This window comes from Heteronotia binoei, chromosome 17 (genome assembly GCF_032191835.1).
Source record: "Heteronotia binoei isolate CCM8104 ecotype False Entrance Well chromosome 17, APGP_CSIRO_Hbin_v1, whole genome shotgun sequence".
Lineage (NCBI taxonomy): Eukaryota > Metazoa > Chordata > Lepidosauria > Squamata > Gekkonidae > Heteronotia > Heteronotia binoei.
The window spans coordinates 13203958-13226675 of NC_083239.1; the positions used below are offsets into that span (position 1 = coordinate 13203958).

Consider the following 22718-nt stretch of genomic DNA (forward strand, 5'->3'; position numbering starts at 1 on the left):
TCTATCAGTGTCTTTCGCCAGCAGTTGGAAGACTTTCTTGCACCTGACATACCCCCAATAGTGGTTATTGGCCCTCCTTCTATGGTTGTTGCTTGTGTTTTTAATTTAAATATTTTGAGAATTTTAATTGTATTTTTAATTTTTTTGTTTGCTGCCTTGTGGACCCTGACTAGGTGGAAATGCAGTACAATAACGTCTTAAATAAAATAAACAACTAGCTGTTTATGAAACCGGCTGCAGAGGAAATTTTCTATAATTATATGAGACTGCATGGTACAGTTAAGGATGCCATGTTTAGTGGGCCACACCCAAGTCCACATGAGTTCAATATTTAGCTGGCAACTGTCCTCAGAAACCTCAAGTGCAATCTGAAGGTGCACACTCCCCCCATTTGTGTGAAAAAGTATATTGCCAGGGTACAAGGCTTATCCACCCCCTTTGTCTAAACCCTTTTAAAAGCCACTTGAGCTGGCAGCCGTCACTGCATCTTGTAACAGTGGATTCCATAAGTGAAGAGAAAAGAGTTTTAAAATAAAGGAGACCTGTTCATCCGTTAAAGAGCTTCCCACAGCAGGATCAGACAATTTTTGGAGAGAATAAAAGAGTCCATCTTTATTATTTGCATTTGCAAAGGGCAGTCGGGGAACAGTGGATTTCAAACAAAGTACAAAAAACCAAACTGAGACAGAAAGAGTGCAGTTGGTCCGGACGTTCAGGCTGCTGCTTTCAGGAGCGGTATGCTGTCCACATCATGGATACCATCTTTATCAATAAAACGGGCATTGAAAGAAGGCAAGTTCAGAATGAAGCGCTTCTGGAGCTGCAGCAGGAAAGAGGGAAGACTGGGTCAGTGCTTTTGGAAGATGCCCAAGGAGCTTGCTTTGCTTCTCTGATCACCTAATCCTTTTCAGCATCATTTCTTCTGTACTCCACCAGATATATAGGTAATCTCTCCACCTCCCTTTAGATCTGTGCAGTATAATCTTGTGAAATTTTATTTCTGCTTTCAGAGAACTACTGGACCTCTTATGGTAAAAAAGCACGGGGCTTGAAGGAAACAGACTCCTGAGCCTATTGCCTCTGGAATTTGTTCCCCAGGGCAAGGGCCATGACTAGGTCTTCCGGGCAGCTCAAGTTCTGTGTGCACGCAGCCGGTCCTCCCTGGGACAAACGTGGCACATGGCGGGGGGAGGGGGGCATGTGTCTATCTCCAAGATCATGGGCCAAACAAGGCTCACAAACAGGGGCACATAAGTGTTTAGAGACCCAGAACACATTTGCCACATCAGAGAAAATCTGTTTGCCACAGAAGTACAGGGAGCTCCCTTCAGTCCTGTGGGGAAGATGCAATCATGATAACACAGAATGGAGGAATCTAGAGATCTTTGTCCACGGATTATACTTTCATGGGAATTTCTTCACAGAAAGGCGTCCAATTGGTAGACACATTTCCATCTGTTTTCCATTTAAGAACATTATTGGCCTAAAAAGTAAATTAGATACTTTATATTTTCCCCTTAGATTTTTTTTTAGTCTACTTGCAATGCATTTTATGTTTAAGAAAGACATTTCACCATATACAGAATGGGATCTCTTACTACACAAGGAATTAGCTTCATACCGAATAATTTGCAAGCGGCCTGGAGTGACAGTTTGTGTAAAGGCAGCACAGAAACTGAATGAGTGTTTTAAAAGGAGAAGGGGAGACAAAAGATGTTTGAGGGAAGAAACCTGTGGTTTTTAGATGAGACATAATATATGCAGTTAGTCAACTCTGGGGTATCAACCTTCCTGTGTCGCTTCAACTCCCTACTCCATGGTTGGTTTGTGATTATAAATTAACTCAGAGGTAGAGTGAAGAAAAAGCACTTTGATTTACCTCCATTACATTTTGGAGTCAGCCAATACATTTAAAAGAAGAGAAAGTTCCATCATAGGGCTCAGTGGCAGATTAAAGGTCCCAGGTTCAATGCCTGCCATCCTCCTGCCACAGGAGGTGGTGGCGGCCACAAGCATGGCCACCTTCAAGAGGGGGTTAGATAAAAATATGGAGCAGAGGTCCATCAGTGGCTATTAGCCACAGTGTGTATGTGTGTGTATATATATATATATATTTGGCCGCTGTGTGACACAGAATGTTGGACTGGATGGGCCATTGGCCTGATCTAACATGGCTTCTCTTGTGTTCTTATGTTCTTTGGTTAGTAGGATCAGGCAGCGGGTGATGTGAAAGATTTCTACCAGAGATCCTGGAGAGCTGCTGCCAATCTGAGCGGGGAACAGTGACCCTGAGAGACCAGTGGTCAGTATAAGGCAACTTCAAGTATTCTTCAGTAACTTGGGCCACTACATGCCAATGTCTTCCACAGTTAATGCATCCATGTTGTGACCCCTGAAGGCCTGAGAGCAAAGGGACACAGGGCAAATATAGGCCACTCTTCCACATTAGTTGGAACTACTGATTCTGGATTCTGACCCAAACCTACAATACTAAGAAGGAAAATAAACATCTGGGGTAGAGAATATTAAGCTTAAGATATTGGAGAGGGGGGTTAATTACACACACATCTTTTGGCTCTGATTGTCAGAGCCAGTTTGGTGTAGTGGTTAAGGGCATGGACTCTAATCTGGGCGAACTGGGTTTGATTCCCCACTCCTCCACATGCACCTGCTGAGTGACCTCGCGTCAGTCACAGTTCTTGAAAGAGGTCTCTCAGCCCCATCTACCTCAAAGAGTGTCTGTTGTGGGAAGAGGAAAGGAAGAGAGGAAGGAAAAGGAACTTGTAAGTCACCTAGTATCTACCGGTTTCAGAATGCAAAGAGTATCTCTTCTTTAACCCTTACAGCCACCTTCTAAGGAAAATCAACATTCCCTTCCTCATAGTGCAGACTGGGGTGGGACAGGGATGTTAAAACAGCCTCGTCCCTAGGGAGGAGCTACTGCTCAAGGCAAGAACATCTGCTTGGCACATAGAAGGTCCAGAGGTTTCCAGGTTCAGTTCCTGGCATCTCCAGTTAAAACAAGCAGGTAGGAGGTTATGTGAAAGACCTCTGCCTGAGGGAGACCCCAGAGAGTTACTGCCAGTTTGAGTAAACAGTACTGATTTTGAAGGGCCAAAAAGCACGAAACAATAAGCAACATAGTTGTTTCATGCTTTGTAAATGTTGTGAGCCTGTTGTGGTTTTATTTACTAATTCAGGATAAGGCAGCTTCAGGTGTATTTCTGAGTTTGCGGCTGAGGTGATTTCCCCAGATCACAGCTCATCCTCAGCTACTGGTCTAAGGGCTGGATCCTACTGTCATTAACAGAAAGGAGGGGGGATTTGTCACAACTTCCCTTGCCAGGCCTGTGCCTGTCCCCGGCTGCTCCTGTGGTACTACTGGGATGCCGCAGGAGCCATCCGTTGCCTGAAATTGCCAGGATCCAACCCTTGTGATTAATTCAACCCGCGATGATCTCAAGAAGCGGCCAGTATCAAAGGCGGAAAGGCACAATAAAAGATCATTATCCAGTGGAAGACGAATTGCCTATCGCCTCCAACTTCTGACACAGTAAAGTTTTACACACATGCTCTGCAAGATCTAAGGCCTCCTTTACCACCTGTTTATTCAGTGGTTGTCCACCTTTGGCTTCAAGATTTATGAAGCTGATATAGGAGCCAACTTATAGTGACGGTCACAGCAAGGGCACAATTCAGACCCAGCGGTGGGTTCTTGTCAAGTGCCTTGGAAATAAGTGAAGGGCACTGCTTGGCCTGTGGTCTGGTAGCACTTGAACACGTAGGGTGCATGCAATCACAGCGGATCAATTGCAATGACAAGAGCTGCCCCCATGCCCGTGAAGGCTACCCTTGAGGCTGACCTGGAAATTCCAGCTAGCGCAGAATACAACAGCCCGGGGCCTTATGGGACCCACCCCCACCCCCCACACACTGCTCAGAGCCAGTTTGGTGTAGTGGTTAAGTGTGCGGACTCTTATCTGGGAGAACCGGGTTTGATTCCCCACTCCTCCACTTGCACCTGCTGGAATGGCCTTGGGTCAGCCAGAGCTCTGGCAGAGGTTGTCCTTGAAAGGGCAGCTGCTGGGAGAGCCCTCTCCAGCCCCACCCACCTCACAGGGTGTTTGTTGTGGGGGAAGAAGGTAAAGGAGATTGTGAGCCGCTCTAAGACTCTTCGGAGTGGAGGGCGGGATATAAATCCAATATCTTCTTCTTCTTCATCTCTCCTGTGCTGCAGGAGCTGCATTGACTTCCACTGGACTACCAGATTAGGTTCAAGGTGTTGGTACTAACCTGGAGAGCCAGTTTGGTGTAGTGGTTAAGTGTGCGGACTCTTATCTGGGAGAACCGGGTTTGATTCCCCACTCCTCCACTTGCACCTGCTAGCATGGCCTTGGGTCAGCCATAGCTCTGGCAGAGGTTGTCCTTGAAAGGGCAGCTGCTGTGAGAGCCCTCTCCAGCCCCACCCACCTCACAGGGTGTCTGTTGTGGGGGAGAAAGGTAAAGGAGATTGTGAGCCGCTCTGAGACTCTTCGGAGTGGAGGGCGGGATATAAATCCAATATCTTCTTCTTCTTCTTTAAGGCCTCAGTCAGTCAGGAACCCACATTTCTTTGGGACCGCCTTTCCCGGTATACCCCCAAGACAGCCTTGTGCTCCAGTGACCAACAGCTACTGGTGGCCCCTAGCCCAAGAGACATATGGCTGTCCTCAACTCTCTGCCAACTTCTATCTGGGCCCTGCAGGAAGTACTTCCGTCCTGCAAGGCCTGCATGGCAGAGATGTTCCACCAGGTATTTGGCTGAAGACAGCTACAGTTTACATCTGGCACTCCCACTTCCACTCCCCCCATGACCACTGTGTTGTGACTTGATGCCATCTCACTTCAGGGTACTGAAATAGTTTACTGTTTATAAAATTGGTTTTATTTTGAATGGTGATTGCTGTGAACTGCAATCCCTATTGGCCAGGGTGGCAACAGATAGGTAGACAGACAGACAGACAGAGGTGCCAATTCTGACAAACAGAAGCACCAGGCTGTGGGCCAACCATGCCAGTCCCATCAGCCTTATGAATATCACCATTAGCTGCAAATTGACATGACCCATGTTTATGTAAGGATTTCAGTATCAGACTCAACTTATGATCAAAGGCTATGCCATTGGCCAGGAAGAGAAGCAGGAGAGAAGTTACAAACATTATGTGGAGAAAGACCAAAAGACATGAAAGGAAATTTAAACATCACAATACAGAGAATGAAGGGGGAAAAAAACAGGGGGGGGGCACACTCTGGTAGCCAATTTCCCATCTGGCTGCTTTATATTTATTTCTCCTTCTGGCAAAAATCTTTTGGAGGGCGGGGTGGGAGGAAGAGGGAGCAGTAGAGGTGGAAGGGGAACTAGCCTAACAAAGGCAACCAAACATCAGCCTTTCCAGCCCAGGAAGGTCACTCACCTCCTCGAGACATTTCTTGAGAATCTCTATTGCCTCTGCACGCGTGATACCTGGGGGGGAGGGGGGAGAGAAAGACAGACATCCACAGACCGCTTTAATTAGCAGTGAAGACACTCCCTCCCCCAGCTCTTTACAAAGTATGAACAGCTTTTTAGTTGTGCAAAAAAAGGAAACCAGGATCCCTTCCCAGCTTAGAGAAAACTCATTCCACATGTCTGAAGGATCACCTGTGCCCCAGCTCTCTTGCCCATTGAGCCATTGAAAAAAATCAATTTGTTCCACTGTAACGGGAAGCCTGATGGAATCCTGCCTCCCACAGCCAGGGGCCGGGGCTTTGGAAGAGCCTGGCCACCTCAGCCTCCTCAAGCTTGTTAGGGCTTTAAATCAGCTCCATCTGTCCCCAGCTGGCCACGTACTGCTCTGGAGGGTTGGGTTTACAGTACTGCATTTCCCGCAAGGAGGTTAGTTTTTAACAATGGACATGGCACGTGTGAGAAGTGCCCCAGTCATTCTCACAGTAGAAGCAAGGACTAATCATGCTGGGGACAGCAAACTGTGACAACACCCTGAGAGGGTGGGAGGCTCAATTTTGTGCTCTCAGATCACTGGGGGAGGGGAGAATGTGTTGCAGCAGTGAAGAGATGTCTAAGTAGGGCAGAACTAACACAATCTGCTTCTCTGCGGAGCTGTTGCTTCAACCAATTTCTGAAACAAATATTTGCAGACAGTTTATGATTTGCCAGAAGGGCTAATTTTGCTAACTCAATTCTGAATGTGCAACTTAAAATTTAGGCTTCAAAGTAAAACTGTACCTCAACATTTGGAATTAAGAGTGTTTTGAAACTGGTTGATGTCTGAAGTATTATGAGAGTTTACAGCCAAAAGCTGCAAATCCCCCAAGTTGCCACCTTAAATTGGGTGGAAAAGCAGCATACAAATGAGAGCCAGTTTGGTGTAGTGGTTAAGTGTGTGGACTCTTATCTGGGAGAACCGGGTTTGATTCCCCATTCCTCCACTTCCACCTACTGGAATGGCCTTGGGTCAGCCATAGCTCTCACAGAGTTGTCCTTGAAAGAGCAGCTTCTGGGAGAGGCCTCTCAGCCCCACCCACCTCACAGGGTGTCTGTTGTGAGGGAAGAAGATAAAGGAGATTGTAAGCCGCTCTGAGACTCTGATTCAGAGATGAGGACGGGGTATAAATCTACGGTCTTCTTCTTAAATAAATAAAAGTAATTAAATAAGTCAAAATGGCAAGTATTACTACAGGTCAACCAAACACTGTTAGATATTTAACCCCACAGAATATTAACTGTCAATCAGTGTCCAGTACAGACATCAATGTACTAAATATTGCTACCCAAATAACATTATTTTGAGGAGTTAAACACATGCCCACTGAAGTTTGGCAGAATTTTATCAACTGAGCATGAACCGCCAGCAAACCCAAACAAATCAGAACGAGACCACTTGTATGTTTGTGGCATCTGCAAGTTCGTCACAAAACAGAAGCTGGGATTAGGGCACTGAGAAAATCTTCTCACACATGTCCATCTTCTATTTCTCTTTCTCCAGGAACATTCTAAGACTTGTGAAAGCTCATAAGTGTTGGAGATAATGGTGTTTAGCTGTTAGGAAGCTCTGTCTGGCACAGCAATCCCCAACGTGGTACCCATGGGCCCCATGGCACCCATGAATAGGTTTTCTAGAGCCCATTCACTTCTTTTTCAAAGCATCTCTTCCCTCACACCAATTCTGGCTGTCCTCCATCTCATTGGAGTATAGATCTCAGATACAGGATTCATAGCAGGAGAACATCTGCCTTGCAGATTCCCAACATTTTGTAGTTGGCCATGGCAGCCATTTTGTGGTGGTACCTATTCTCAGAATCCTGACCATGCCTGCAGGCTCAGCCAGTCTGGAAACCATTGGGCTAAGCACATTCTCCTAGCCAAGTCAGTCAAAAAGTTCTTGCTGTTGTAAGAAAAAAATGGTAAAGCCTTGTTTAGCAGCATATTACTATATGTTGATCACTGTAACAGTTGCAGGATAAATGCTTGAGAACCAGCCGTTTTAGTTGCAGTAACTTACACTACAGTGCTCCACATGAATCTGAACTGAACACTACCCCCAGATTCCTTGGCATCATTAGAAACACCCCCCATTTCACTGACATGCCTGCCCTGAAGACATGGCTCAGCCCCAAAACACAGGTGGCAGCTGCTCCCCAAAACACCCTCTGGTACCTACTTGTAGCTGCCACAGTTGCTTCAATGGCTGGCCCAGCCCTGTCATTTGTAATGGCTGCCTTGTCCAGTATTCAGGGCACATACACACAGAGCATGTGTAAAAACAGGTTGCTTACCTGTAACTGATGATCTTCGAGTGGTCATCTGTGCAGTCACACTGATGGGATTAGGTGCCAGCGCCGATCTTGATCGGTAAACTCAAAAGCTGCGGATTTCTGCGATCACATCTCAGTGTGCATGCCCAGAAGCCCCACTGCGCATGCCCACTGAGGCAGGAGCAGACATCCCACCAGTTCCTTCTGACCGCTGCATGATCCCAAAGATGGACCAGCAGCAGAGGGGAAGGAGGGCGGGTAGTGTGACTGCACAGATGACCACTCGAAGATCATCAGTTACAGGTAAGCAACCTGTTTTATCTTCGTCGTGGTCTCTGTGGATCACACTGATGGGAGATTAGCAAGCCTCAAGCCTACCTGGAGGAGGGTGCAATGGTCCATCAGCAGGTAAGAGACTGTAGAACAGCACGGCCCACCTACATGTACTGGTGTAGACATAAGTCCAGCGCATAGTGCTTCACAAAGGTATGCGGGGAGGACCAGGAGGCAGCCTTGCAAATGTCCCGGAGTGGAATGCCCTTCATGAAAGCCGCAGATGTGGCCATGGCCCAAGTAGAATGGGCCCGTATGGGGGCTGGAAGGGGTCTCTTGCTCAATAGATAGCAGAGTCTTATGGTCTCAGTTATCCATTTAGAGAGTCTTTGGGATGAGATCCGTTGCCCCAAGGATGTGGGAGCATAGGAAATAAAAAGTCTAGGATCCTTCCGAGAAGGATTTGACCGATGAAGGTAGAAAGATAATGCTCGTTTAACATCCAAGGCATGTAGTCTCCTCAGTAGCTGGGTTTGGAAAATATACAGGCAGATAAATTTCAGTATTTAAATGAAAGGTGGAAATCATCTTGGGAAGGAAGGTGATATCTGGATGAAGCAAGACCCCCTCATCAGTGAAACGCAGATATGGGGCATCACACCTTAGCGCTACAAGCTTACCCACTCTTCTTGCAGATGTAATTGCCACCAAGAAGGCCGTCTTCCATGACAAAAGTTGGAGAGGACAAGTCGCCATGGGCTTGAAAGGCTTCCTGGAGAGTGTGTGAAGAACCAAAGAGAGGTCTCATGCCGGGGTAGGTTGTCTGGTAGGAGGATACAGCCTAGTAAGGCCCTGAGAAATTTCTTTGTATCAGGATGGGTGAAGACAAAATGTCCATCGATCTGGGAGTGGCTGGCCAAGATGGCCGCCAGGTACACTCGTAGAGATGAGACAGATAACCCCTTGTCCAGAAGAGAAAGAAGAAAATTGAATATGGCGGGTAAGCCTAATGCAGGTGGGTCGAGGGAAAGAGCAGAAGCAAAATGCACAAATAGCGACCATTTATAGGCATACGACTTGTGAGTAGATGGTTTTCTGCTGTTCAGGAGGATTTATTGAGCTCTGTCTGATAACTGAGTCACTGCAGGCGCCATGCCGTCAATTTCAAATGAGGCACATCGTGATGCACCACTCGACCCTGGTGGGTGAGAAGATTCGTGGCTGGAGGAAGTTGATGGAATATTCCCTTGGACAGGCGAAGGACTGAGGAGAACCAATGTTGTCTGGGCCACCAAGGGGTGATAAGGATTCCCCTTGGCCGCTCCCCCAATATCTTCTGCACCACTTTGGTAATTAAGGGAATGGGTGGAAACAGGTAAACATGACGCCGATGCCACGAAAAAAGAAGACCGTCCCCCATGGACAGTGGGTCCGCCCCTCCCCTCCTGCAGAAAAGTTTGCATTTCCTGTTGCTGCAAGTGGCGAACATGTCTATCTCGGGAGTTCCCCAATCTAGGAAAATGGGCTGTAGAAATTCCCAGTTGAGTTCCCATTCGTGGAGGGATGCTCCCCCTCGGCTGAAGAAATCCGCATAGACATTCTGGTCCCCGGGGAGATGCGTCGCCATCAAAGTGGAGCCCATTGCTCCGCAAGTCTCCCTTATGTTCAGAGCTAGTAGACACAGTTTGCGCGAGACTGTGCCCCCTTGTCTGTTTATACAGGACATAGCTGTTGTGTTGTCCATCATAAGGGCTACCGTTTTGTCCAGGAGTAATGGCTGAAAAGAATGGATGGCATGGTGAATCGCCAACAGTTCTAAGAAGTTTATGTGGTGATGCATGTGGTGTTCGGACCACTTGTCCCCCACACAAAGGCCATTCATGTGTGCTCCCCAGCCCCATAGGGAAGCATCGGAGGTTGCAGTGACTGATGGGGGTGGCTTGTGGAAAGGTGTTCCCTCCAGCAGATGATGACATTGTTGCCACCAAGTGAGGGAAGATAGTACTTCCAGGGGAATGGTCATCTGACGTGATGGGGAGTCAAGGTTGCATCTGAAGTGCCTGAGGAACCACAATTGCAGGATCCTCATGTGAAGTCTGGCAAAAACAAGAACTGAAGTGGTGTCCGCCATGAGGCCCAGGAGACGTTGAACCTGATGAGCTGTAACTGTAGGATTGTGTAGGAAGACTTGTACAAGAGCCACAATATCATCTGCTTGCTTCGGTGGTAGGAAGGCCTTGCAGGAAAGAGTGTCTATTATGGCTCCAATAAACTGTACCCTCTGGGAACGTTGGAGATGGGATTTCTTTTGGCTGATTCGTAGTCCTAGCTGTTGTAAAAGAGTGAGCGTGATGGCGATGTGCTGCACGAGGCGAGGTTTGGACTCCGCAACAAGAAGCCAATCGTCTATGTGAAAAAACTGGGGGCTGTAGAGATTCCGAATAGTAAGGCTCGGTATTGGTAATGGGCTGTTCCAATGGTGAATCGTAGGTATTTCCTGTAGGATGGGTGGATGCTGATGTGGAAGTAAGCGTCTTGTAAATCCAGAGTGGACATCCAATCTCCTCGATTGAGAAGGGGAAGGATGTTGGGTAGAGAGGTCATTCTGAATTTGTGGTAAGTGATGAACAGGTTTAGGGCTCGAAGATCCATGACTGGCTGAAGACCTCCGTCCCGTTTTGGGACCGTGAAATAGCGAGAATAGAAACCGAGTCCCATTTGGTTTGCGGGAACCTGTTCTATGGCTTGTTTGAGGAGAAGTGCTTGAACCTCTTCCCGTAATGTGTGAGAAGGGGTGGTGGAGATGAAGGTCAGAGTGGGTGGGTTTTGAAGAAATGCGATCACTTAACCCCGACGGATTATGGACAGGACCCACTGATCTGAAGTTATTTTAGACCATGCCTGGAGAAAAGTGGGTATGGTCCGAAGAAGATGGGGAGGAAGGGGCGGGGAGGAAAAGGTAGTCAAAGCCCCTGTTTAGGCTGTCTAGGGTCCTTCTGGCGTGATGACTGGGAGGACGTAGGAGAATATTTGATTTTGGTCTTAGCACAGATGTCACCAAAATGTTTAGACGAATTCAATTGTTGCTTGGCTAGGGTCATACCCTCTTTTTGGATCTTCTTGATTGCAGCCCTGCTTTGTCCTGGGAGATTTGGCAGTATGTTGGAGAGTTGCTCCCAAAGAGTGTACTGGTAACGCCCCATGCATGCTGAGTAGTTGACAATTTTGATGCCCAGTGACCCCACAGAATAGAAACGCCTTCCTAGATTGTCTAGTTTCTTTCCTTCTTTATCGGGAGGGGGAGAGTGAGTCTTCCTCGCTTTAGATGATGAAGAAACCACCAGAGCTGGGTTTGGGGTGGGAGAAGAGGAAGTCTGCACTGGATTCTTGAATCCGGTACATGTGATCCAGTCTACATGATGAGATGGGGGTAGAACCTGGTTTTTCCCAAGAGGATTTGGCTGTGTAAAGCATAACAGTGGTTAATGGTAAGGCTACTGCTGTAGAGGTGTCCATTTGAACTATGTCAAAGACGGTGTCAGTAATGATGGGTTGTGGTTGGACCGAAGGTAGGGACAGAGATTGTGCCATACGCTTGATGAGGTTTCCATATGACTTCAGATTCTCTGAAGGGGAAATAGGTTGTTCCTCTGTTATTTTCTGAGGGGGAGAAGGTTCTTCCGGTGAGGAAGATGCTTCTGGAATCGATCCTTCCTCGGATCTTGGAGAGCCCTCAGGGGAGTCAGAATGCTCCGAAAGGTGTGGCGTCAGTGCCGATATGGGGTCTGATGTTGTAATCTTGGATGTCTGTTCCGTAGAGTCTTAACGTGCGAAATCTCTGTACTGTCAATTCAGATCGGCGTCGGGTGGTCTAGACAGCAATGCAGACGGACCTTGTCTTGGTGATCTGTAGGAGGTTCGGGATCGACAGGAGGCTTCCGAATATTGGTCCCAGTCCATTTGACGTGGAGGGAACCAAGGGAGAGCCGATTGCATCGGGTATGCCCCGTATAAATATTGCCATTGACGTTGATCCCATGGGATCTGTGGTGGCATGTGGCGAGATGGAGAGTTGTCTCTTGCTCTATATCTAGGGGAGCGGTTCCGTGGAGATGGATCTCTCCGCAATTCCTGTGGTCGATCTCGGGAAGGAGGACTTCGGGACTGAGGAGTTTCAGCCACTGTGTGCAGTGGATCGGAGGGGCTACCCTTGGTGTCGGAGCGCTCTGTCAGATTGATGTCATGATCTGAGTCTGAAGACATAGCGAGCTGGGTGGACATTAAGGCGAGTATCAGAGGGCTTGGCCTGGTGTAGTGAAGAGCTTAAATGGAGGAATGATCGGTGCCGTCGGGTCCAATGGTGACGTCGGAGAGGATGGAGAAACGGGTTAGCTCTGTTTCTTCTTCTTCTTCTTCTTCTTCTTCTTCTTCTTCTTCTTCTTCTTCTTCTTCTTCTTCTTCTTCTTCTTCTTCTTCTTCTTCTTCTTCTTCTTCTTCTTCTTCTTCTTCTTCTTCTTCTTCTTCTTCTTCTTCTTCTTCTTCTTCTTCTTCTCCGAGTGAGACCCCTTATCCTCCTTATGCCTTTTTGCAGGTGTAGAGGACTCCAACCTAGCAGCTAAGCCCGCTCGTTTACAAGGGCGGTCGGCGTTGGAAGGGGAACAATCGGTATCAACTGTCTTTGAGGCCGTTGATCCGGTGGTCGGGATTGGTTGGTCAGCCCGGTCCGTCGATGTCGACAAAGACATTCTTCGTGGGGACAGTGCCTGTTCCATCAGGGCTACTGCGAGGCGGGCCGCTCTGTTTTTCTTGGTTTGCTTGGAGAATTTAGCACAGTGTGTGCACGAGTCAGTTCTGTGAAGTTCTCCAAGGCACAGTAGGCACAGTGTGTGGCCGTCCGGTGGGGCGATTTTACTCCCGCACAGTACACCGTTGAAAAATCCCCAGTGTCTTTCCATGCGAATGGTCTGGGGGGGAGGGGGGCGGAAAGGGTGGGAAAGTTCTTTCCTCCCCGCACTCCAATGGAAAGTGGAGACAATCCCAGATACGAAGAGTAATAATATAATTAGACGATAAATTAAAGCGATCTAGTAGAAATCCAGAAAATTTTAGCCGAAATAGTAGAAATAAGTTCACCGACCGGAGCAAAGAAATGATCGACTGATCTGAGTGGCGGTCAGAAGAGAACTGGCAGGATGTCCGCTCCTGCCTCAGTGGGCATGCGCAGTGGGGCTTCTGGGCATGCGCACTGAGACGTGATCACGGAAATCCGCAGCTTTTGAATTTACCGATCGAGATCTGCGCTGGCGCCTAATCCCATCAGTGTGATGCACAGAGACTACGAAGATCAAAAATTCTGCATTGAGAACATCTGACTCTTGTATTGCAGTATGCATCTTCCAGTTCCAAGGACCAACAAAGTCTGGATCAGCTTGTGAAGGCAACTCCACACACAACCTTCTCCTTGTCTGCCAAACTCTTGCTTGCTCCTCTCATTCACAGTATACTTATTTACTTCATTTACACCCCCCTTTCTCCCTCATCCTCACCATTCTCTCCTCATCCTCACAACAATCCTTGTGAGATACTTTACTTTATTCGATTTATATCCCGCCCTACCCCACCGAGATAGGCTAGGTTGAGTGTGCAATAGGACCAAGGTCACCCAGCTAGTTTCCATGGCAGAGCAGAGATCTGAACCAGGACTCCCAGATCATAGTATAACAGTTTAACCACTACACCACACTCACTCTCTATATCAATATCTCTGTACTTCTATCAACCCACCAGACAAAAGCTCCACTTGCCTGGAAAACGTGAGTCATGCTGCTTCATTGAAAAGGGAAGCTCATTTGTGGCTACTGCCACCAGCTTGGTGCTTACCTGGTTTGTAGTAGCGGTCGAGGATGCTAAGCGTTAGGAAGGCTCCATAGCCATGGGCTGCAAAGGGAGCTTTGGCCAAAGAGGCAAGGTAATCCATGTAGTAGAGAGCAGGCCCGTCCTGCTCATCGTAGCCCGCCAGGAGGAGGTTGACATGATAAGGGGTCTGCAACAAAGAAAGAGGGGGGATTCAAATCAGAGCACTAGCATGGGCACATTAGCAGGTAGGAGATCAATACTGTCCCATACAGCCCATTTGGGGCACTTAGCCGAAGTTAGAACACAAACTGTAGCTGCTCAGTATCTAGCTTATTTATTACATTGCATGCACACATATTTTCCTTAAAGACACTTAAACCAATGAGTAACAGCAGTATCTGCTGTTACTCATCTCTCTGCAGTCATCAGAATGCTAATTGCGTGTTTATGAAGGCTCAGCACCTGCCTTTAATTTAAAAAATGCTCAAAGAGGAATAAATTAGCCAAGCAGACTATAGCAAGAGCATCAACACACAAAAAAAATGCAAGCAAAAAAGAAAACTTGAAGCAACCCGCTCCCCATTAAGTCAAGTACATCCTAGCATCATCTTCACGATGGATCTTAAACCATTTGGAGTATAATTTTGGCCAGAGAGAGGTACAATAAAACAATATGCTGGTGTGCATGTCGAGGAGAACTCATTACAATACAGAGGATCAAGTTCAGTCCATAGAGAATCTCAGTTCTTTCTTTAAATCAAGTTCCTAGTCTTTATGAATCATGAATGTATACTGAAAAAGTTTGTGGGTAATGTCTAGTGAAGATGCAGAAGCAAGCAGGGTTGCCAATTCCAGCTTGGGAAATTCCTGGAGATTTGGTAACCATGCCTGCGGAGGGTGGGAGCTCATAAGATCTGTGATTCAACCTGTGATTCTTCTTTCCTCCAGGAGAACAGTTCTCTGTAGTCTGGAGATCAGGTGTAATTCTTGGGAGAACTCCAGGCCCTGCCAAGAGACTGGCTGTCCTAGAAGCAAGGGGACAGATCCAGGTGGGTAGCTGCGTTGGTCGGAAGCAACAGAATAAAGTTAGAATCCAATGGCACCTTTAACACCAACAAAATTTTATTCATGCATTCACATGAAAGTTCATACCTTGAATAAAACTTTGTTGGTATTAAACTGGACTGACTTTATTCTAGAAGCAAGGGGCCAAAGAGAAGCACTTCACTCTCCTCTACTATAACCTCACTGCCCTCAAGGCTAATAAGCTGAGTAAACCCTTCAAAATATTAAGAGCTGCAGAACGGCATGCAAATTAGATTCATCTGCCTGAACTTGGTTTTTTTTAGTGCCGTTATACACAGCCCAGATGTCAAGTTTGTGGACATGAACACTTTTGCTCATCAGGTTCAGAAAGCAACTGTGTGTCTAGAAGAGCCTTAAACTCAAGTCTGAAGAGATATTTTGGTTGCCAATCAAAAGAAATTGCAGGACTGTTGCTTTTATAAGCGTCTTGTCCATCACTCTGTAACCGATATGTACACCTGAACTTTATTAATGTACAAGCCACCAATAAAACCTTTTAAACACAAATATTAGCAATTCCGTATAGTCAAAGTGACGGTATTCCCAGTAGTAATGTATGGCTGTGAGATCTGGAGCATAAGGAAGGCCAAGCACGGAAGAATAGATGCTTTCGAGCTTTGGTGCTGGAGAAGACTCTTGAGAATCCCTGCAAGAAGATCAAATTAGTCAGTCCTAAGGGAAATCAACCCTGACTGTTCCCTGGAAGGTCAGATGCTGAAGCTCAAATACCTTGGCCATCAAATGAGAAGGGAGCACTCTTTGTAGAAGACCCTAATGCTGGGAAAGACAGAAGGCAAAAGAAGAAGGGGGCGGCAAAAGATGAGATGGCTGGACAGATTTACTGATGTAACAAACATGAATTTGAGCAAACTTCAGAGGATGGTGGAAGACAGGAGGGCCTGGCGTGACTTGGTCCATGTGGTCGCAAAGAATCGGACTTGACTGTGTGACTGAACAACAAAAAAATTCTTAAGCGCATTTTGTGACTTAAGTGATGTTCCATGGACAACCTCATATATGGAATTAATCAAATCAGAATACTGGCAGCCAACAGGGATGCATGCCCATTTATTTACCAATAAAATGAAACTACACTCCCTTTTGTTGTGCTGTCATGATGATGAAAACAGTATTCCTGAATAGTAGTTACTCCAATGCCAAACCAGATTCACAGGGAAAGGATGGTGGGCAGGTGATAATTAAACTGACAGGAACCCTTCCCACCAATAGAGTGAAACTGATCTTGCAACAGAAGAGATTTTTCCTTGGGTAGGCTATATAACCAGCAACCTCGCACTACTGTCATTGAGATGGTGCATTTGTAAGTTCTGGAGCTTTTGCACATCACATAGTGTGACTGATCTGCGTGTGAGAGAGAATGATTGATTTGTTATTTCTCTTAGCAAGAGAGTGTTGCTGTTTAATTAGAGTGAGGTTTTCCCTTATATCCTTAAGTTTTAGGGCAAGTGCGACTGTCAATTCTGTACTCTGCAAGTTAGTTAGTATCACGACCTTGGGCACTGCAGCAATTATGTGCACATACACTGACAAGCTATGTGTTAGACGCTGCAGTGAGCACACAGTTACAGCGATTTTCACCAAGTGCTTGCGCTCGCTGTCAGTACAGGGATGCCAATGCCAAATCCCCTACTGTGCACCCTTGCAACTCTGCCAGCCTTTCTTAGAGTCCCAAATATCTCCTGGTGCCTGCTTTGTGAGAGATGTCATAAAAGGTGGTGTCCTTTATCCTATCTAGCTGAAGTCAGGCAGGAAAGATCTTTTGGGTGAAGGATAGTACTCTTGAAAATTTAAAGACAAATGGAACTGGGTGGTGGTGAGATGTTACAGCTTCACTGCATAAATGTCCAATAAAATGAAAACAAATAAACCAGTTTGGTGCAGTGGTTAAGTGTGCGGACTCTTATCTGAGAGAACCGGGTTTGATTCCCCACTCCTCCACTTACACCTGCTGGCATGGCCTTGGGTCAGCCATAGCTCTGGCAGAGGTTGTCCTTGAAAGGGCAGACTCTTATCTGGGAGAACCAGGTTTGATTCCCCACTCCTTCACTTGCAGCTGATGGAATGATCTTGGGTCAGCCATAGCTCTGGCAGAGGTTGTCCTTGAAAGGGCAGCTGCTGTGAGAGCCCTCTCCAGCCCCACCCACCTCACAGGGTGTCTGTTGTGGGGGAGGAAGGTAAAGGAGATTGTGAGCCGCTCTGAGACTCTTCAGAGTGGAGGCCGGGATATAAATCCAATATCATCTTCTTCTTCTTCTTCTAAATGCAGTAATGAAACAAATCCAGAAAAAAGAACATTTCCAAAATAAAGGCAAAACTGGCACTCCAAGCTTTAAAAAAACAGGTCAAAAGATAGTCCCCTGTGCAAGCACCAGTCATTTCTGACTCTGGGGTGACGCTGAATCATGATGTTTTCATGGCAGACTTTTTATGGGGTGGTTTGCCCTTGCCTCCCCCAGTCATCTACACTTCCCCCCCCCCAGCAAGTTGGGTTCTCATTTTACTGACCTTGGAAGGATGGAAGGCTGAGTCAACCTTGAGCCAGCTACCTGAACCCAGCTTCCGCTGGGATCAAACTCAGGTCATGAGCAGAGCGCTGCAGCTTTACCACGGACTGCAGTACTGCAGCTTTACCACTCTGCAGCACAAATCCACTGAAGTCTGAATATACTCCACACCAAGGGCACATTGCAGCACATTTTTTTTCCTTTTATACAAGTTGCTATTCAGCTTAAAATCTGCAAAACAGCTTACCAAAAAAGTATATTAAAACACTTATTCTGTATAGATTACTCTTTCATTGCATAAACTGGCCTGAGGATTGTGAAACTCCCCCAGAAAAATGACAAGCACGGAAAGCTAGGAGGGAGCACAGGCAAAGATGCAGGGACTCTAGCAGAGTTCCTGTGTGTTATTCTCCCTCTCATACCTTGCTCACCTCTTCTTTAACAGCTGTCTCTTGGGGTTGAGAGGTGGGTAAAAATGTAACATAAGCAAAGATGGAAGACGACTAGAAAAAAGCTCCCAGAGGTTCTACAGCTGCTACCAGGAAAGTCTTATGAATTCTCAGAATTACATGCTCCTTTATCCCTTGGGGACAGAAGCAACTAGGAGGGCAATTCTGAGCCGGGAAACATACAGCAATGAAAGTGTTAACCATCCATATGAACATATGAAGCTGCCTTATACTGAATCAGACCTTCGGTCCATCAAAGTCAGTATTGTCTTCTCAGACTGGCAGCGGCTCTCCAGGGTCTCCAGCTGAGGTTTTTCACACCTATTTGCCTGGACCCTTTTTTGGAGATGCCAGGGATTGAACCTGGGACCTTCTGCTTCCCAAGCAGATGCTCTACCACTGAGCCACCATCCCTCCTACATATGAAGCTGCCTTATACTGAATCAGACCTTCGGTCCATCAAAGTCAGTATTGTCTTCTCAGACTGGCAGCGGCTCTCCAGGGTCTCCAGCTGAGGTTTTTCACACCTATTTGCCTGGACCCTTTTTTGGAGATGCCAGGGATTGAACCTGGGACCTTCTGCTTCCCAAGCAGATGCTCTACCACTGAGCCACCGTCCCCCCCCCCCCCCCATAATGAATATCTCAGCACTGGGTGCTTTTGACAATGTACCTGTGTCAATGGTATAACCCTCCCCACCCCAACTCCTCCAAACACATCCATTCCACTCTAGCTTCCAAACCCTGGCAGGCACCCTATACTACAAGCTACAACCATCAACCTCCAAGAGAGAAAGAAGAAACACTGGATTTAACAGCTCAGCAGAGGAATACTAATAATTACTGATTTTTAGTAATAATTTAGAGTTTCCCTGTGCAAGCTGAAAACTAGAGTAACTGTCATTATAATCAGGGGTAATTTTTATTCCTGTTCCCATGGAACATACTAAACAGAATTCCTTCTTCCAGAAGTGTTCTTTAACGGTAAACTTCTACAGAAAATTTGGGGGGGGTGGGGAAAGGGACCCGGAAGAATGTCAGAAGAGCTTCTGAAATTGCAAGTTGCTCCCCAGCTCAACCGATTTAATTAGCTCATGTAACACCCCCTTGTTTACGCCTAGGCATCTTGCACATATAGAAACTGGCAAATCGAAGCTGCGCTGTAATTGGAGAGTCAGATTCTGTGCCACAAATGGGGCTCAGAAACACCAACTTTTGTCTGCATGCGTGTCAGATGTCAAAGCATACATACATAAATGATGTGCAAGCTAATTAGACCAGGACAGCTGTGTAACAACTTGGCACAGCCGACCACAGAAGACATTTCAAGCCCTCTCCTTGATTATGCTGTTCTCCCTATTTCCCACTGCTTTTCAGGAGTGTGCTTTTGCAATGATGGAATGACACATTACAAGAAACACAGGGCTTTTGCAAAACAAAAACAAGGCAGAGCTTCCCTGTGTCCATAAGAGTATCGCTTAACTTACTTGACATCCCAAAGGACCTGTGCTGGGCATTTCACCATTTTGGTTAGCGGAACAGAGACAAAAAGAGATGCACATTGCAACAGCTCCAGTAAATGCAGTACAGACTTCTATAGTGTGCATGGTCATATTGGGCCCCCTTTCAGAAATGCTAAGCTGCATTCACATGGAATAAAAACAAGCCTGGTTTATTCCTAGGCTTGCACATTCCCTTCTCCACATCCGGTTTCAGGATCCCCATTTGTGTCAAAGTAACAGACCCCAATTTGTGGTGCTCCAGTCCCAATGTCATGACAAACTGCCTTTAGATAGAAAACTTCCAAAACCCAGGAAGGAGGAAGCAGGCAAAGAATAAACCAAGCCTGGTGCCGTTAAAATACAGCCCAAGAGTACTTCAAGAAAATAAACTCATGTGCCGAAGTACCATGTGTACAGAAAGGCTACCTGCTGGACTTTGGCATAATTCACTGCTGTGGTCTGGCTTGTTTCTGATCTGCTGAGGGGAACACAGTTCATTTGTCTGCAATCTGTGCTTCAAGCAAAATTATTTCTGCTTTTACAGCAATGCTGCAAGGTAGGCTGGACTACGAAGACACCTGTGAGCTTCAGCGCTGAGCAGGAATCTAAACACCAACTACAGCAGCACCTCAAATGTAGATTTCTAGATTCTGATGACTACATACTGGCACCTTCTTTCAGAACGTTTCAGAAGATTTTACTCGAAGGATGGCTGCTTAAGGCATGAGGCAGACACACAGTTTATTTTTTTAAGCAGTACCATCTCAGTGTTACACTAGCAACTGGGGGAAGATCTTTTGCTTCTTCCATAGATTTAAAATAATTGCAGTGATTAGGAAAAGCGTGAAATCCTTCAGAATTTACAGCTGAAGGGAACAGTGGTGACAACCACACCACACACAAAATCAGCAATGGGAGTTTGGGGGTGGCAGTGTGACATCTGGCGGAAGCCATAGTCAAAGGGAAGGAGGGGAAGGGAGGAGATGCAATGGGCAAGAGGAAGGCATCCTACCAGGTGTGGACAGCAGGAGAGGAACTCACAGGCTCCCTTTGGCCACAGGCCAGGTAGTGTCAGATATAATTAAATGTATCTTAAGGAGCTGTATTTTACTGAGGGGGGAGAGAGCATTTTTGGGGGGAGGGGGGAATAGGATGCTGCAGTTCTGTGCATAAACACAGCACCCTTCATGCTCCTAGCAGGTGAATCCAAAAAAGGGGTCCACTGAAAGAATCCGGCAACCCCAGGGAACTGTGCAAACTACAGCATTCTCACAAGTAGCTCAGTTGCATCTTGGGCATGGATCTTTCAACCCAGGCACAAAGGAGATCCACACAACCATTCAGGTTACTGTAATTCTGTGATTGGCTGCTAAGCAGGGGAAGCCAAAAAAGCATTATGATGCAAAATGCAAGTTCCCACTGCGGTGGCCCAACTTCCACCAACAAGTTCTTCAAAGTGTCCAACATGTATGTGTGAACCAGACTTCTAGCTGGGGAGATCGGGGTTCACAGTCCAGTCCCTTACCGGTAAGCTCACAGCAAATCTGACTATTCAGGGTGCAGAAATATGGGTTTCTGCACTGCTGTGGAGCCAAGAGAGACTTAGCTTCAGATTGCCCAAGATGAGACTGTTTACAACAGTGACACTCAAGTTTATCAGGACTTTCTGAGACATCACCTGCAGCTCTTCTGAGAACTGTTCCCAACATGAAATCTATCCTGGTTTTTCAGCTCAACAGGTAATTCTGGGCCAGCCCAACTTAAGCTCACAGTGCTGTTGTGAGGATACAATATTCTGTATATGGAGGGAGAACCATGTATGTCTCTCTGGGTCTTCTGCAGGAAGAGTGAGATAAAAACATAATGAAGACATGCTAGTTGCCTTCACCGTGTCTTAGGGTGGCAAATTCTAAATGTTAAAGATGTGCTGGATGACTCTTTAGTCATTCTTGAACAAGTTGCCCATTGTCTTAACTATGTGACTCTAAATTCTTCAAAGAGGGAGAAATATACCTCTCCGACATACCCCATTCATAACTCTGCAAGTTTCTGAGTTTGTTTTTTAAACATCTTTATAGGGAGCATGCACCAGTCTACTAGCACCAACTTACTAAAACAGTCCCTAGCATCAGCTCCAGGTTTCTCCTATCCTCATCTCATTACAGAACTGTAGTCCCCCACTGTAATTAGAATGGCTTCCAAATTTAATGACTTCAAAGACAACATGGCACAGATGCCTTATTATACCCAGCCGTTAACACAATATTCTGTTTCCCTGCCAATTTCACTTGCTAATCAAAAACAGCACTGAAACCCAATATGAATATTAAAAGATTCAAGGCGCTACGTCAGGCCATCACAAAGTTTGTCAGAGTGGGTCACCCCGCAAATAACAGAAGAGCTGCTTGCCAATTCCCAGCAGGAGGAGTACAGGATAAGTATACTTCATATCCATCATTGATTCTTGCCTGGGAGAAAAGATCAAAATACAGAGAAATGCGCAGAAATCTGTGCACTGAACGCAGAATATCAGGCCAGTAAGCGGCAGCAGGGAGTTATAGGGGCCATGTTTCCTCATTCTAAATCCCCTTTTTATATAAAGTGACAGCGCATAGGTGGCATCAGCATGTGCCAGGTTACAACTTTGACATCCCAAGCAGTATATGTTGGGACAGACCCCCTTGAAGAGCTGCTGCTAGTGAGAGCAGGCAATACAGAGCTAGAAGGTCAATTTCCTGGGTTTAACTCACTACAACTTTTACTTAGAGGTTTGTGGAAAACAGCATTGAAAGTATTCTACCCAACTGCTCAGCTGTTAGCTCAATGACTATAAACAGCATAGAAGGGTAAATGAGCGCTTGACATTTACACCCCCAGCTTTAATGAAATAGAACTAAATTTTTTAATAAGAACAAATTAAATTTCTAAGTGCTAGACTGCTACAAGCTAGGCTCAGCCCAGTCTTTGAAGCCACACAAGCTTCCAGTCCTTAAAGGGTGAAAATCAAAAGGGGAGATTTCCAGGACAATTAATTCCATACTGGATTTTACCCTAAAATATGCTTGCTTAGTACAACAGTACAACACACACACAGAGCCCTAACCGTGCAAGTCAGTATCCCGTTCACATTACAGTGAATGCACTTACAAACATCCATGCAGACTGTAAGCAAGAAAGAGCCAATACGCATTCATTTTACAAATAAAACTGCGGACCAACAGTTGGATAAATTTA

At 46.3% G+C, this 22718-nt stretch overlaps 1 protein-coding gene across 1 annotated transcript in view; it reads right to left on the reverse strand.

The window, feature by feature from the left end:
• Nucleotides 1–584: 584 nt before the first annotated feature.
• Nucleotides 585–22718, reverse strand: part of PSMB2 (proteasome 20S subunit beta 2) — a 47166-nt gene continuing 25032 nt past the window's right edge. The window contains exons 4-6 of the mRNA XM_060258663.1: nucleotides 13948–14110; nucleotides 5454–5503; nucleotides 585–820 (exon numbers count right to left, since the gene is read on the reverse strand). Coding sequence (XP_060114646.1) covers nucleotides 713–820; nucleotides 5454–5503; nucleotides 13948–14110 — 321 coding nt within the window. The 3' untranslated portion in view covers nucleotides 585–712. The remainder of the gene's footprint in view (nucleotides 821–5453; nucleotides 5504–13947; nucleotides 14111–22718) is intronic.